Source organism: Strongylocentrotus purpuratus, unplaced genomic scaffold, assembly GCF_000002235.5.
Source record: "Strongylocentrotus purpuratus isolate Spur 01 unplaced genomic scaffold, Spur_5.0 spur5_scaffold_21, whole genome shotgun sequence".
Taxonomy (NCBI): domain Eukaryota; kingdom Metazoa; phylum Echinodermata; class Echinoidea; order Camarodonta; family Strongylocentrotidae; genus Strongylocentrotus; species Strongylocentrotus purpuratus.
Genome location: NW_022145607.1, coordinates 28823250 through 28840693, shown reverse-complemented (window position 1 = coordinate 28840693; position 17444 = coordinate 28823250). Strand labels below are relative to the sequence as shown.

Here is a 17444-nt window from a genome sequence, read left to right as displayed (position 1 = left end):
GGTGCCCCCCCCCCCCTCCAGCCCACACCCTTTTATAGAACCGCTGTTGCGCATTACTCTTGTCTGTACACACCTAACATTTTAAAAAGAATTGAAAAGATTGAGTTCTGCAGGGTTAAAGGGGAGGGGGTTAATATGCTTTCTAATTTTGTTAATGCTACACTTTTGAAACAATTACACAATTTCATTCAAATTCCTTTAGCAAAACAATTGGTGTGAATTTGAATAGAAACTGTTTCAATGTTTTTTTTCCTCACCATTACCAGAACTGGAGCTTATCTTTAACAGATTGTTTTCAAATGCTCTCTTATTCGTTATACGTCATCAAGGAGTAGGTAAATGTTTGGAACAGAGATTTCTGCCACATAATGTACTGTACATCGAAGCAGAGTCATTTTTGTTATTTTGAATGATTCCAAAACCTAAGTACAGAATCGACCTTTCCCAGACAGTTTCTTTCACAATGTAATCCCTTGACCATAACTTCACTTTCATCTTTAAATCTTGATTTCTTTAAAAATATAAAGCACAGGGGCGGCGGAGCGTCTTGTAATGTGGGGATGCACCACCAAAAAATGCCACTTTCTGGAAAGAAAAGAAGGAGAAAAAAAGGGGGGGGGGGGCTGTAGGGACCTACAAAGGGTAACCTCAAAGTAAAAAAAAAATCCCATATCTAGGAGCAAGACGTACGCAGGATTTTCGAGAGGGGGGGGGGGGGGGGGGTAAAATTGGAAATCGCACCGAAAATTTCGCATTACTCAGCCAGCCAGCCTCCCCCCCCCCCCCCCCCCCACCACCTGCGTACGCGCCTAGTGTCTAGGAGGATATGAACAATCTATTGTTTCGGGGAAGATGAGAGGTGATAAAAACATCTTGACATAATAACATATTATGGTGATCAAGATGTCTCAGTCTTTTTAAAATGAAATTGCTTTTAACTTGAAAACTCCTACATTATCTAAACCTTTATATTCCTGAACACAGAGCTATCGATTACCTCGGAATTCTTTGAAGTTCAAAAGGGCATGAGCCAATATAATGTTTAAAAATGTGTCTCTGAGCTGAAAAGGTGTATTTTTAACACCTTAAAGGGGCACTAATCAGAGATGAAAAGGGCCACTTCATAAAATGGAAATATACACTTATTACAAACGAAACGGGGCACTTGTCAAAGTAAAAGGGGCACCTATCATTTTTGGATGGGGGCACTTATCAGAGGTGAAAAGGGCATTTATAATAAAGGGAATGGACATTTCTCGCACCTGAAAGGGGGTACTTATAAGAAAGAAAAATAGGGTGTTCATTACAAATTAAAAGGGGCATTAGTTAGAGTAAAAGGGGCAACTTTCAGATTAGACTAATAGGAAAATTTATCAGAGGTGAAAAGGGGGCACTCATGGAAAGGGGAAGGGGCACTTGTTCGAAAGGAAAGGGGCACGGTATCTGATGTAAAAAGGCGCACGTTTTCTACGTAAAATAAGGGGTATTTACGAAAAGGGGGGAAGGGGCACTTATTCCAAAGAAAAAACGTGTACTTATCAGAAGTAAAAAGTGGCAATTTGGGGGTACTCGAAAAAGTGGGGGCTCTGTTTCAATATTAAAGGTCTTTGTACGTCTGTCTGGCCTATTGTGATCTAGATAGCAACAAACGTTTATAAATCATTTTTCTAAATAAATCCTTTAGGAATTATAATCAATTTTTTAGATACCCGTTTTCAGTTGTTTAAACCACGCGGGATTTATGTAAGGTCATTTCAACATTTCGATGTGTCATTATTTATAGCCTTTCCAAAATTCGAAAATTTAATTTAAATTGCTTTTAACGTAATTTCAGGAAATGTAAGGAGATAATTAATACTTCTGAAACTCTTTTTCACGTTTTAACCCGAAAGGAAGTTGAATTTTGTGTTAAAGGACTTTCAGTAGAGGAGGTATTTTATTATGCGGGGTCGATCTCTTCCAGTTTAAAAGCATCCATTGAATTTTTTTTCCCACATTCTCAAATTTTATGAAAGTCTCATTTTATGTAATTTCAATAACATTATATGAGAAATCTTATCACCTAGCTGAGAATCGTCGATCGCCAAATTTGCCTGCAACTTAACACTTTGTCAAAACCATGCAAAGGGATTAAGGATGTCATATAATTGTAAACAAAGATTTTGTTAAAGTTTCGAACTATTCATTCCTGCTCGAGATCATACAAAAATCAGACTTTGAAAATATGGAATTAGGTTTTAGACAATTATACTGAGGCCGAATGTTTTCACGTAGAGGGGCTGAGACAAGGAACGTACCTTCTCGAGCCCGTTTTCTTTACACATCAGCAATCTCCGCTTGCCGAACGTATTATACTACGAAAGAAATTCATATTAATTTCTCTCGGTTTTGAAGCTCTTTGCTGAAATCTAGCTTCTACAATCAGAAGAGGGTGGACTACCGAGAGGTAAACATTCAGTATTTTGTAGATTTGTAATTTTGTATTACCCCCCATAGTCTTATTTCTGATTCTCTAAGCTTTTAGACTATTCTGAAATGTTATACAATAAAGTCAAACACAAACTAATGGCACTGGTCGCTTTCGTAGGCAAACATAAATCCTCCTGCAGGAGAATACTAGAATACTAGTAGACTAGAGTCAGGGCCCGGGTCGGTGGAGGTGGATGCCATCCCCACCTAAGCCGCTTCTGCCGGGGTAGGAACGGACGAAACGAGGCGGATATCTTGTCTGTGTTGTATCATGATCAGCTCAGCTCAGGCCTCAGCCCCTTCTTGTGATGGCTGGAGGTCGAAGGCCGGGTAACCTGGCCAGACTCGTCTCATTTTTATATGCTGTACATTTTATGACTGAAAATGCATAACAAATTGGATAACACTGTAAAATACTAAAAATGAATAATCCCATTTTCTAGTGATATTGAACATAGGGTCTATTACAGTGTAGCAATTATCATGACCGAGTGTGAGAGTGAGTGTGACAAGATTTCGATCGAGAGAGATGTAGATCTAAATCACACATCTGATCATCAGATCATACTTGAATGAAATTGAATTTATCTTTTAAACTTATTTTGAGGGCATTATGATTGGGGGTTGCATGGGTGTCTGGACACCTAACATTTATGACAAACATGTCGTATGAATTCGTGACGCACATAAAACTAGTTTGTCAACAAACCTCCTTTGTGAATTCGGGCCTAAGAGTGAAAACTTTTCTTTTGCCTTTGGATTTAACAGGAAATATTCATTCAACTATAACCATCCTCTCTATTGTTGGATGGTGGTGTGAGTGTGACCATAGTTTGCGCGTGACCTAAGTTCGGTGTCTCAAAAAATCGGTAAAATTTCGAAGATCTGAAATCACCAATGGAAGTAGCCCAAATTTTCTGTCTCTTTCGTTCGTTAGCCTCTGATTTGGGTAGGGTCGGCTCTAGCTTTGTAAAGAGAGGAGCCGACCCTACCCAAATCAGAGGCTAACGAACGAAAGAGACAGAAAATTCGGGCTACAATGGAAGGGGAATATAAAATTTCCCAGAGACAAAATTTTCTGTGAAATTGTTTGCCGAATTGTGAAAATATTGACAAAAGATCAGCAAATTTTGCAGTCATTTGCGTTCGTTCAAAAAAATTATTAACTTACCGATCAGGTTTTGGAAATCTTCATTTTGAGAGCAGATATCCTGAAAATTGTAAGTAAAAAGTGGTACCAACTGATTTGTATGATGTCTTGCCTTGCAAATTAATATATTACCTTATTTTTGATGGATCATATTTTTTGATAAATCAGCTGTAAACCCCTGTGCGCGAAGTAAGGTCTCATTGTTTTTGTGACTTTTTTAGTTGCAGCGCGCATGCGGATCCGACATCAAATCTTTAGATCGCGATATCTCTGGATTCCTTTTGACGATAAATATTCTAGTTGATCCAATTTGTAGTAAAAAACTTTGCCATCCATTTGGTAATAATTAAAATTAACAAATTTGTGTAGAATATGAGAAATCATAGATTGAATACCACATTCTCCTATACTTTCAAAATGTCTACGAACTTTGGTCACCCCTACACAAAGATTTATGAAATATTGCTTGTACTAAGTTGTACACTACGAATTGCTAATTACTGATTTAAATCAACTATCCAGATGATATCTGTATGGACACATAATAATAATAATAATAATAGCTACATGTATATCTACATGTATATAGCGCTTTTCAGGACCGAACGCCCTCTCAAAGCGCTTTACAGATATATATATATTATTACCCCAGTCATCGGATTCAGGCTTACCCGCACACAATGTATGCACATTCTCCACTCCCTGGGGAGCATTCCAGCCAGGCATTATTTTTACAAGCGCACACTTGCTAATCTAACCACATTAGCTTTCGCATCCTACCTGGTACCCATTTAACACCTGGGTAGAGAGTGGCAAAATGTAGATCAATGTCTTGGCAAAGGACATTAGTGCCGCGGTGAGACTTGAACCGCGGACCTTGTGATCCACAGTCTGGTGACATATCCACTCGTCCACGACACCTCTACATAACCATGGCTGTGGCTGTGAAGCGTAAATGCAGGCTGCTGTAAGCTTGTTGAGCTGGGTAACAAGTGCATGCACATGTACATGTACTACATGGTCAACACATTAAAATGCATTGACCTTTCTAAGCATATGATTTTAATACATTTGGAAGATACTGTATACAGACATTTACGGGATGTCTGGTATTGGGTTAAGTAACCATACATGGATGCATATAGATTGCAAGAACAAGACTTGAAACTTGAAAGAGTGTCAACAGGAATAATTTGAAATTTAATCCGGTCAACCAGCTTAAAAACATGGACAGAGTATTGAGATTTAACATGAAAAAATTGCTTCTAGAAGTAGATCTTATATGTACAGTTCCCTTTGATTAAACACTTTATTTTATACTGCTTACAGTATAATTAAAAAGTAATTTACTAATCACTCTCTTTATTCTTACTGCAGGATTCTTTACAGCATGGTATAACATATTCCATCAGTACAGGAGCATGAGCTGATGAAAGTGATATCTGAAGCCACCGTACAATGCAGCTAGAGCGTCCTTGCAGGGAGCGAAAAATAGAAAAACCAATCATGGGGCTCTGCAGGAACCGAAAGATGTGGAGGGTCTTCAGCGTGGTCATCGTCGTCACTTTCCTGGGCGGCTGCTTCATGGCAATCTCCAGCCTCATGAAGGTGGATTCCAACCAGGAGGTGGAAGCAGCGAGAAATGCTGTGCAACATGTCAAGAAAGAGGGCGCTCTTCGCAGAGACGAAGGTCGCGATTACAACTCAAGAGAGCACCTGAAGGAAAAGAGTAACATCATGCAGATTCATGAGAGTGTTGCCCGAGGCAGGAACAAAACCCTCAAATCGAGGTCTGGTGAGCCTATCGAGCTACTTGCGGCGTTAGCTAAAATGAAAAACACTGCTAACAAAACACATGCAAAGATTCCAGGCATGCCAAATATGCAGGAGACGGCAGATTGGGACGACCCTGCCACGTGGCCCCCGCCAAATTACAACCTTCATGCATTCTACTATCCATGGTACGGCAGCCCAGAGTTTGACAAGACGTACCTCCACTGGAATCACGAGATTCTCCGACACTGGAGCGAGAAGGAGGCCAAGAAGTGGCCCTCGGGAAGGTGGCAACCTCCAGGAGAGATTGGAGCTAACTTCTATCCCCAGCTAGGTCCCTATAGCTCCAGGAACCCAGCTGTGATCGAGGACCACATGAAACAGCTGAGGCTAGCAGGCATAGGTATTAAAATGGATTTTTATTTTGAATTCTTAACCTAAATTTGGCATATTTAAATCATTTCCTGGCTGTGTCTTGTTTGTTTTGTTACATCTTCCCTATTAAAGGGCGATGTATGCCCTTAAAATGTCGTGAACCAGATGTAAAATTAGAGGAAAAATCTTAGAAATTATAATCTTTAGTTATATTTCCCTTAATAATTTACTACCCAAAAATGTAGATTCCGTAGATTCGTATGTCCCTTGAGAGACTTATGCCAGGAATAATGAGAGCAAGCAGTGGCATGAATGGCCTGCCATAGTTTTGAGTCCGTCCAATTTAAGACGATCTTAGTCTTTGTAAAACACTCCCCTGGACATGTAAAGTATACCACATTTTGAAAATGCCATAAAAATTGCTTTCATGTCATGTCTTTCAAGAGCTTTTCAATCAGCTGTTCAGTCATTTGGATCAGCATTCATTTAAAGTTATTTTCTGTCTGTAACGCCACATAGTATTAATCACACTGCAACCTCATCCTGATTACACTGCAACCTCACACAGGTTTCAGAATGCAGATTGGAGCGCAGACAGCCGTCCTTTGGTTTTTATATTCAAATGACTTGTTCACCAGTTGAACATGGAAATTCATGACTTTAATAGTCAGGATATATCTTCAACTCTCATTTCTTTCATATTACACTTTCATACATGAAAGCAATTACGGTAGACTTCTCAATAATCTCACATCTCAACCAACTTGAATTATTAATATTTTGCTATTCATCAGGCCAGATTAAATGGATCCCTAGTCTTAATAGTCATATCATTTAAAAAAAAATTTTTTTTAGCTGATGTTTCTGCATTTATTGATATATCAAATGTAAAACATTCAAATAACAATAATAGTATATAATATAATTGATTTAAATAAAGAGTGACAACTTAAATACACACAAATAAAAATGCATAATTGAAAACTTGACAGTATGGAGGTAAGTAAAAATAATCAAGATAAATGCAGAGGCCAACTATCATAAGCAAGGATGCTCGAGTCGATTCTTATGATTTTTGCTTTCATTTTTTATCCACAAAAATTGGAAGAAATAAAAAGGGAGGGAGGGGGGGGGGGGAGGGGTAGGGCTTTAATATTATAAATCAGGAACAGATGGGATGTTATTAAAAGTTAGGAACATACAGTAAGCATTTGCCCAAGCTTCATGTACTGTACATGACCTTAGCTTCATAAATCTCACATACAAATATATCTGCTTTTACTTCATCAATTGACTGTATGCACATCTTTCCTTCTTTACACTGCTTTTTTTTATTGGTGTGTAGGGGTAATATCCATGTCATGGTATCGAGCAGGCTTAGCGGACGACCAAGGCAAGCCTAGCGATGACATGATGCCTACATATCTTGACATGGCTCACAAATACAAGATCAAGGTACCGGTATAATCCTCCCCTATTTATCTATCTCTTTTTCTCGCTCCCCTCTCATAATATATACCTGTGCCCCCGTCTTATAAAGAGTTGCAATTGATTCGAATCTGTCGCAAGTTTGCAGTCCCCATATCTCTTTTGTACATGCACATGTACAGAGTTGCGATTAATATCAACTCTTTAATAAAGACGTGACCCTGTACTCTTTATCTCTATTTCTATATCACTTTCTCTACATCTTTCTCTCTATTATATATCTCCCCCCCCCCTCTCTCTCTCTCTCTCTGGCTTTTTCTCTTTTTTTCATTCACTATCATTCTTCAAAACTCTCTCTCTTTCTCCTGCTTTATATATCCGTCTTTCTCTGACTCTCTCTTTCATTTTCTTACTATGTTTTCTCTCTAGCTCTTTTCCTTTCTCTTCTTTTCTTTGTCTCTAAGTTTGTCTTTGTCTTAAATTTCTCTTATTTATCTCTCCTTCTCTCCTCTCCCTTTATCCTTCATTCTCCTATACCTCTATAAACTCTAATGTACATTGCACCAGCACAAACATTGCATGACCGTATACCTGTTATTTTTTTGTTTTTACTTGTCTTGTCAAGCTTGTGATTGTAATATATGATTGTTTGTCACAATGTCATTACAAAATAATCCTTTCACATGAAAAATTAATTTCATCTTCAAACGCATAATGTGGTCCCACTCCGTCTCTAATCCATGTACATATTTTCTACCTTCGTTTGCATTTCATTTGATAATATGTTGTCTCTTTGTTTTGTACATGTATGTGTTGCCCAAACCTTGTGTGATGTTCATATGTATGCATTAAAATGTACCATGTCATGATGTAATCACATTTAACTTTTAACCTCATTGCACACCAGCTTTGGCATGTGACCTTTCATCTTTCCACTCTGTCACCCTCATTAAAAAGTTTGACTATCTCCAATGTGGGTAACTTTTTTATGTTGGTCCAATTTGTACCCATGTATACTAAGCATAATAGATGATAAACATAATTTACTTGAAATTACCATATTTTTTTACCATCAATTACCATACCATTTCATTTGGTATTAGTCTCTCTCTGATTTAAGCTCAGATATACTGTAATAACAATTTAAACTTATAGCTTTAAAGTTGCCCAGTATATGGTCTTTTCTTTAATATGTAATATTGTCCAGGTGTAATAGTGTACTCCTGGTACCCTGCATCCAAAGCGGACAACGCGGGTAATCCTAGTGACGACATGGTTCCTCTGTACCTACGTATGGCTCTCAAGTATAATATCAAGGTGTGTGTGCTTAATGCCTCAGTCACACCTTTGGGTATTTGGCTTGCGTATTGCTGCGTATTTATGGCAAGCCGTTTTACATTTATTCCTATTTCTTGATATCAAGAATTACCATTGCTTTACAACAAAAAAATCATTTCTTGATATCAAGAAATAGAAATAAATGTGAAAACGGCTTTCCATATTACCCAGCAATAGGCAAGCCAAATACGCAAAAGTGTGACTGAGGTATTACAGAGCTTTGGTCATGGGGTGTTTCGGATTCGTGGGGACTTAATAGGACTGATGTTTGACTTTATTATTAATGCACTTATTTTGCCCCTTTCTTCTCCTCTTTCTTCTCCTCACCCCGTCTCTCTCCCTCTTCCCCCTCTCCCTAGCCCCCACCCCTCCTCTTCCTCTATCTGTCCCTTCCCTTTCGCTACTCCTCTTCCCTCCCCATCTCCTCCTCTTCCCCTCTAACTCACATCTCTCCTCCTCACATCTCCCCCTCCCCTCACTACTGCAGCTTCAACATTAATTGAATTTGTATTGTTTTGCTTGGCTGCAACTTGGAATGATATTGTTTTTTAAATGTTATGTTTGATTTCTAATTCAATAGTTTCTGTGAATACTTTCTTCTAGATATTCATCATTTGTTATTTGTCAAACTTTACCCTTTCTGTCAGTATTTCTTATCTGAATCACTCTGTTTCTTCTGCATTTCATATTTTCTCCTACTTAAAAAATAAAAAAACTTCTCCCAAATATGATGGTAATAATAATAATATAATAATGTATATGCATGTATTTTTCTATTCTTTATACTGCCCTCTTCGCTCCTCCCTATACCTGTAAACTCGTACATACAATGTATTCTCCTACTCCTTTCATGAGTCAATTGTTTGATTGTGTATCATACTTTGTACATGTATAGTCTTTTTCATGTAATCAATGGTATACATTAATTCAAAAAGAAAGAACATAGTTGGTATTTTTATTTTAAAAACATTGTAGATAAATGAAAGATTGTAGATCAGGAATTTGTTTGTAGCATAATGATTCTTCTTTCTTTTGGAGAATATTTTAGTTTAATTCCTTATTTAGGGATTTAAACAAACAAAATACATTATTGGACATAATAAGTACATACACAAATTTAATCTTTCATAATAAATTTGAGCTTCATGAAATTGAATACAAATTTATTCAATAAAATTAATGAAGACATTATACATGTATATCAATCAAATCGAGTTTGTCCTTTTTAGTAGGGGTGAACTTCACCATTTACACTTTGTCTCCATTCTATTATTACAGATGACCTTTCACTGTGAACCCTACAAAGGTCGATCTGAGGTCACATTCCGGGAAGACGTCCGGTACATCATTGACACCTACGGCATGCACCCTGCCTTCTACCGCTACAAATTCAAAGGTCGCCTGCTACCAATGTTCTACGTGTACGACTCTTACCTCACCAACTCCTCAGACTGGGCGCGGCTCTTCGGAATCAACGACGAGCTGAGCTTGAGGAACTCCATCTACGACGGGATCTTCCTCGGTCTCTACCTCGATACGCAGCATAGGTCGGACATCCTCGGCAGTCTCTTCGACGGCTTCTACACGTATTTCGCGAGCAACGGATTCACGTACGGTTCCCGCTGGAAGAACTGGAAGCTCCTGGCAGACTTTGCGCAAAAGCGCGACCTCCTCTTCGTCCCCAGCGTCGGACCGGGATACGTGGACACCCGGGTAAGACCGTGGAATAAAATGAATACGAAACACCGCTCTGATGGAGACTACTATGATAGGTCTCTGCAGGCGGCGGTGAAAGTAAAACCAGACCTTATTTCCTTGACTTCCTTCAATGAATGGCATGAAGGCACACAGATAGAAAGAGCCGTACCAAAGACGTTCAATAACTATACTTATCTAGATTATGGGCCAGAAGGTCCCAATAAGTATCTCTTGCAGACTCAGAAGTGGGCCAAGATTTTCAAAGGGACAGGATGACAGTTTAATATTTTTCGTCATATGATTCATGATACAGAACAGTATTTTTTTTATTTTGTTTTACTTCACATGCTCGTTATTGTACAGTTTTGCTAGAATGGTGGTCCTGGGGAGTGTTTCTCAAAGACTAAGATCGACTTTAAGTTGGACTTATGGCAGGCCATTAACGCCACTTGTTGCTCTCACCTTTGATCTCTCAATTATGATCTTTAGATGATATTTTGTTCCTTCAATATTGAACTATCAAGAAATGAAAATTCTGTAGATATCTGACCATGATTTGCAAGTCCCTTGAGAGACCAATGCCTGTAAATGGTGATAGAAAACAGTGGCATGAACGGCCTGCCAAGTATGTCCAACTTAAAGTCAATCTTAGTCTTTGTGAAACACTCCCCTACCAGTTCTTCTCGCTGCCAATTCCTACAAATTTGACTGCAGTCACAATTTGCAGTCCTAACTTCAATCCTGGATGCAACATGATACCTACATGTAACTTCAATCCTAAACCCATGATGTAAGTTAAACCCAGTTGTAGGACTTGCAACCCCACATCATAACTCCTCAAAGAAAAGTTCTGCAATTTAATTTTGAGTATTGATATCTCTCTTGGTACCACTGGGGGGGGGGGGGGGGGCGTTTCATCTAACAATTAGTGGTTTTCACCAACTAATATAATTTTCGTGATACAGATATGTTAAAAAAATACAGATTCAACAGAGAAGGAGTTCCTTTCGTAATTAACGAGTCGAGCAACGAATTGGAGCATGCCGCAAAGAGGAGCAAGGCTCTCCCTGCCCATCTGCAAGTCTTTATGGCATTGAGATATTTTGATATCATTGAAAATTTTGTCAGTTTCCTTTACTACAATGCCCCATTTGTAATGATTATGTAATCATGGAATGTGCAACGTGGTGCAAATGTAGGCTTACCAAATTAATAGATCTTGTTAAAATTATATGAACTCTATAGCTCTGGTCCCTGGATAAAAAGGATTCAGAACTGAGATTTTGTTGCTAGATTTGTTCTAGCAGGATTGCACATTAACAGTCGTTTACTATATGACAGGGGAGACACGAGACAAGAAGGTCGCACATGTTATGTGGTATGGTAGATTACATTGTATCTTTTGATAGAGAATCAGTAAAATGTCACAATATAGCTACCTTTAAAACCACTGCACAATTTGCATGCATGCATATGGATTTTTAATGACGGTGCAAAGTTTTCTCTTGTGCAAAGTAGTAAACAGTTACCGGTATACGAGTTGGGTAGTTAAGCAATTTATTATATCCTCAAGTCAAATTGTCAAAATGTATGTACATGTATCAAGTAGAAAGCCATTAGATCTATCACAAATATGCAATGTTTTACTGGAAATTTTTGAATATATATGTATATATTGGAATATTGGAATATTTACTGATTTTGTTTTCAATTTAGATCCATTTGAATACATTTTTGTTAAAACATGTTCTAGTTTGTATAGTAGTCTCGGACTTCGGCCAGAATGTGCAAAGGAGGTTTTATTTAATTCACGGTCAAAAATGTGGTTTAACCCTCCACTGTGGATTAAAATACATTTAAATGTAAGAAATGTATAAAAGCTTTTAAATAAGTGGATATTTGCCAATGCATTAGACACGAAGGAGATGTGCTTAGTAAATGGAGTTTTACACTGTCATGTGTTGAGGTTCATTGTAGCTTCATGAAATAAACATGTAGTGGTTTGAAAATAAGCATCCACTAGAACGGAAGTTGGATTATTTATGAAAATCAAAATTTGTTATGGCATAATGTAGAACTATATCATTAAAGGTAAACTTTAGTACTGGTAATGCGCGCGATTGCATTGTGAAAGAAAAGGTGTGGAAAGGATCAGAAACAGTTGATCATGTAGCATGTAAGTATTGGTGTGCACTGCAAGGTTCTGGAGTCATCAAAATCATAATAAATTTTACCGAGTCTTGGCAAAGTAACAAGCACTCACATAGAAAGCTATATATGGGACAACACACATGGTGTCGGGGCTAGTACTACCTTGATTTCCTTGTCTTTCTATGCTCATTACTCAGCCAGTATACATTTTCTTCCAAAATTGTTTGGCACATGTCATTTATTTGTAATCTTGAACATTCAGTGTAAGTTTCGTTTGATTCTGTGAGAATTTTTTATTTTTTTTTACCAGTACTGGAGTTTATCTTTAAGACATGGAGCTGGTATATCACAAGCCCGTGCATTAGAGATATGCACTGCACTTGGTTTAAAATTAAGTCACGATTGGCTGGATAATGAACTTGACAGGTCTCATTCATTATCTGCTTGTGACTTGACCTGCGTGCAGTGCATATTCACTAATGGACTCACAAACCAGAATTATTTGTGTCAAAGGTATTACACGTTGTATAAGAATGATGCAGAGAGAAGATAATTTTCATACATGGATTCGTTTTTTGTATTATATTGTATCATAAAGTTAAACAGTTTGCTCCAGCTGTTAGATAATTTTGATACCGGTAGTTATAAAGCTGCTATACTTGCAGTACTGTTGACAAAAAGGAAAATTTTCCTTGAGTAAAGCCTAGTGTATTGGATTTTTTTCATGTAACGAAAATAGCTTGTGTCGCAAAACATTATTTTTTGCAAGTTTACTAACTTTAGCGGAAAGGGTGGTATTGTATTGTATGTATTTCTACATGTAGTAGAACTGATATCTTTACTTTCTATGTAAGTCAATCTTTTTGGAGCATACCTGTTCTTTGAAAAGATGAAGTTTGGTGATCAACAGGTACAGTGAAACCTATCTATAAAGACCACCCAAGGAAGACAAGAAAATTGATCTTTATAGACAGGTGGTCTTTATGTACAGGTTCTTTAAGTACGAGTACATTGTTTCAACGAGAAATCATTTTCAAGGAAAACAGAAAATTTGGTCTTTGTAGACAGGTAGTCTTTCTATACAGGTGGTCACTAAAGCAGCTTTGACTGTAGTTAACCTTTTACTATGAGGCACAGAAGTACCCCCCCCCCCCCAAAAAAAAAAAAAAAAAAAAAAAAACTGAAACAAACACTGATTGAAGATCATATTTTGGGATTACTCACTACATGTATATTTGTAGTCATATGTCCCATGATTCCTTTATTCAATTTGTCCAATGACAGATCAACTTCATCCTGTCGTGGTCGTTGTTTATTCCTAGTGGGTACATCGCCGAACTGTGGCAAGACATTAATCAGCATTTCCCACTCTTCACCCAGGTGACGTAAATCGGTACCTAGCTGGAAGGAAGAAATTCCATGAATGCTGAGAGCACCTTCTCGGGGCTTCTTAGCTAATGCCGGGGCAATCATAATTGTTGTGATAGTTTGATACATAGTAGTATTGAGCACTATAAAATTGATTGGTTTTTGATGGGTTGAGAGCTCTTCACGTGGCCAGAAATATTTCAACCATTTTAAGGTTGCTCTGAAAAAGTACTATTTCAGAGTACTATTTGGGAGTTGAAAATTCAGCGAGCGCTACCTGGCCGCCACCGTCAGTTGCTGGCAATTGGGGACCACATCTGCATATCTCCTTGTAGTCTTTCTCCATTTGTTTCTATCCTGTGCTAATCTTTTGGCTTCTGAATATGTAAGACCTATCGATTCTTTGATGTTGTCAAACCACTGCTCTCTCTGTCTGCCCCTTTTTCTTTTTCCTTCTACTTTGCTTTCTATTATTTGTGCTGCTAAGGGACTCCCACTGCCTCGCAGAATGTAACCCATCATGAGGCGGGCCACTTTTCTAAGGAGATCTCTTTCTGTGTTCAGTTCTAGTAGAACACTGAGGTTAATAGTTCTTTTGTCCTTCCAGCTGATTTTTGGCATTTTTCTCCAGAACCACATTTCTGCTGCCATGATGCGATTTTTAGCGCGAGCGCATGATTTCAAATGCCTCCAGCAGGCAACTCCTTGGCTGTACTTGTCTAGCTGCTTTGCTGTGACCTGATTGTTGAGAAACATACATGTATGACTCCACTATCTCTCCAACAGTCTTATCCTCTGCATTGCGAAGGAAGATGACAAGAACCAGTTTGAAATCTTTGTAGCCTTTCTAGCTGTGGATCCAATCCAAAGCGATCTTGGCGCAAAAAGGGGTCTTCCCTACACCACATTCACCTTCTACCAACAAGCATTTGGGATAGATTCCGTTGACTTTGGTCCTGAGGAAGTTGTTGTAGAGCAGGGGTGTCTTGTGGGGTGCAAAAAGTGGTGTTCCCTACGTCCCCTTCACCTTCTACCAACAAGCGCTTGGGATAGATTCTGTTGACTTTTTTCCTGAGGAAGTTGTAGAGAAGGGGTGACTTGAGTTTTGTACCTTTGTCTTCTTCCATCAACTTTAGGTTGGTGAAGATTCGGTCAAATTCAAATAGAAGCTCGCTGTTCAGTGGATTGGCTTAAATCTGACATAGATTAACTGCCAAATAGTCTTTGACCTCTTCAGGAACCTGTTTGATTTCCTCCTCTGTCATGATCACCAACCTGACCTGTGATGAGATGGTGAAGAACGTTGCCCCTCAGCAAATATTGGAGTCACCTCTTGCCCATTGTTTTAACCAGAACCTCTCCAGATAGTGTATATTTGTATACTATATTACTATTACAGTCAAACCTGTATTAGCGACCACCTCTCTCTATGAAGACCACTTGTCTATAGTGGACATGCATTTAGTCTCCCTTGAGAGAGAAATGTGTGTTGTAGCACCTGTCTAGAAAGGCCACCTGTCTACAATGGCCACTTTTCTGTTTCCCTGGGGTGGTCTTTATAGACAGGTTTTACTTTTACTGTATTATCCTTTCCCTGTCCAATTTGTCCAATTGATTTTTTTGGGTGTACAGTACTGTTTTAGCCAATACTAAAGTTGAGAAGAACTGAAATTACCGGTAATGAAATTGCCATGGTACATGTCGTTGTGTCCACCAAAGTCTGCAAAAATGCTGTTTTGAATTTGAATGTACTGTAAGAAAAATAAATCTACCCTTTTGGTTTTTTTTTAATTATTATAATTTGAAAACACACTTGCATGTACATGTACAGCAGAGCTCAGGAGTATTGCTAATCGCTTTATATTTCATTGGGATTAGGGGCTGTGTGAAATAAGTCACACTCTATACCGGACTGTACTACCGGTAAATGCATTTTTGCAATACCTTTTCAGGAAATTATTGTGATGCTCAATTACTTATCAAGTCTTTTCTGGGCCAAGGAAACTGCAGTGTGTATTTTTGTATTGGAAATATAAGTTAGTGAAATCATAATTGCTGTTCTTTCTATAATTCAAAATCTTGCTTTAACTATTTGGTTTATTTATTTCACTCGCGCAAATTGCACTGTAAAAAGCATTTTCATGTAATTATATTGTATTATTGTATTATCACAGTATTTCAGTATTATCTGGATGTCTTTTTGAAAATCATAGAACCTGTGATACTGTTGTTGGAAAGCTTTTCTGCAAAGCCAGCTGATCCAGGTTGTACCCCCCTTCTCCCTTTGAAAATGTCTAAAGACACCTTTGCCTAGGCTGATTTAAAAGAGTTTAGAGCATTTCTTACTGATATTTTGTTTTGTTTGCTGTGGTTTTACATCTAAATTTAATTTCTAGAGTGATCAAGATGACTCAATCAATATTTTGAGGCAGTATCATTAGTTGGTTAGTCATAATTGACTTGAATTTTCGATTTAATAGATACTCGTGTCCGTATATACAAAGGTTGGTATATGGTGGGTCAAGGGTTGTTTAAAGTTAGGAATTTGGTTAGTGTTGGAAAATGACAGCCGAGCAACTGTCGCAGTAGACGTACCATCCACCCACCTTCCACAAAAGTTAATCAATGACTAGAACTGCAAACCTGTTGGTTTAATTAATTAGTAGTCTTCCTAAGTCACATGTACAGTACCATATTGTCACAAGATTTGCAGGTTGTTGCTACTTTTCCTTATAGGCAATTGTAATTTAAACCTGGTCACAATTGTATTTGTATACCTTTCAATCAATGAAATCTTCTATTATGAAGTAATTTTATATACCTCTTCAATACATACAAGAGTTGTGTGCAATATTCTTTCTATGATTTTATTTTTCAGTACTAATTTTTCTTAAATGATTATCTAATCACGATGCTTGCACTTTGTACATTTTTTGTGTGTAATAAACCACCTATGTCAAATTTGCATATTTGATACCATGGAAACCAAGAAATTTAGTGTGTCTGGATGTTTGTTTCAGCATTGTTGAGCCTTGTTAGTAATTATAAGAGAGGCAGTTTAGACTGCCCACTTACGGTATTATATTATATATAACATTTCTTTTACTAATAAAAGCTTGTCTTCCCTCTTGGAATCGCTCTCAATAAATGTTCATATTGAAGGAATTAATAATGCTTTAGTTGAGTAGGGATTTTTTAAATTGAGTATACAAATTTCTTAAAGTGCTATTACCATGCAGTGAACTTCAAGGAAAAAAGGACACAAAATGAAAGAAAAGAAAGTATATAAAGCAAGTAAGAAAAAAGAAAGAAAGAAGAAAATGAAAGAGAAAGAGTAAAATGAAAGAGAAGAGAAAGAGGAAAATGAAAGAGAAATAGAAAGTGAAAAGCGAAGAACAAGAAGGAGGAAGGAGGAAGGAGGAGGAAGGAGGAAGGAGGAGGAGAAGAAGTGATCTTCTATCGGTATCTCTTTGGTTAAAGGTAACCACGCCCACTCTAAACTCCAAAGTCTATTTCAAGACATGGAACCATTATAATTTATTTTAAAACATTTTACTAAAAATGTGTTTGAAAAAAAGAAAAATATAGATCAATCAAATTCACCGAAGCCTAAAAAGAATAAATTAATACAATTTTACTGATGTATTTTGTTTTTCTTATTTTTTGTTGTTATTGTGATCATCGTTTCATTCAT

At 37.6% G+C, this 17444-nt stretch overlaps 1 protein-coding gene across 1 annotated transcript; it reads left to right on the top strand.

Moving 5' to 3' along the window:
- The first annotated feature begins 5061 nt into the window (after positions 1 to 5061).
- On the top strand, positions 5062 to 10622 carry LOC591903 (glycoprotein endo-alpha-1,2-mannosidase). Its single transcript, XM_791449.5, has 3 exons — positions 5062 to 5795; positions 7113 to 7222; positions 9812 to 10622. Exons 1-3 carry the CDS (start codon positions 5078 to 5080, stop codon positions 10505 to 10507), a joined length of 1524 nt encoding a protein of 507 aa, XP_796542.3. The 5' UTR covers positions 5062 to 5077; the 3' UTR covers positions 10508 to 10622.
- The last annotated feature ends 6822 nt before the right edge of the window (positions 10623 to 17444 follow it).

Coding starts and splice junctions, on each gene's coding strand:
- LOC591903 (XM_791449.5), top strand. CDS start 5,078: ATGCAGCTAGAGCGTCCTTGCAGGGAGCGAAAAATAGAAAAACCAATC. Junction 5,796..7,112: donor GCTGAGGCTAGCAGGCATAG/GTATTAAAATGG, acceptor ATTGGTGTGTAG/GGGTAATATCCATGTCATGG. Junction 7,223..9,811: donor CTCACAAATACAAGATCAAG/GTACCGGTATAA, acceptor CTATTATTACAG/ATGACCTTTCACTGTGAACC.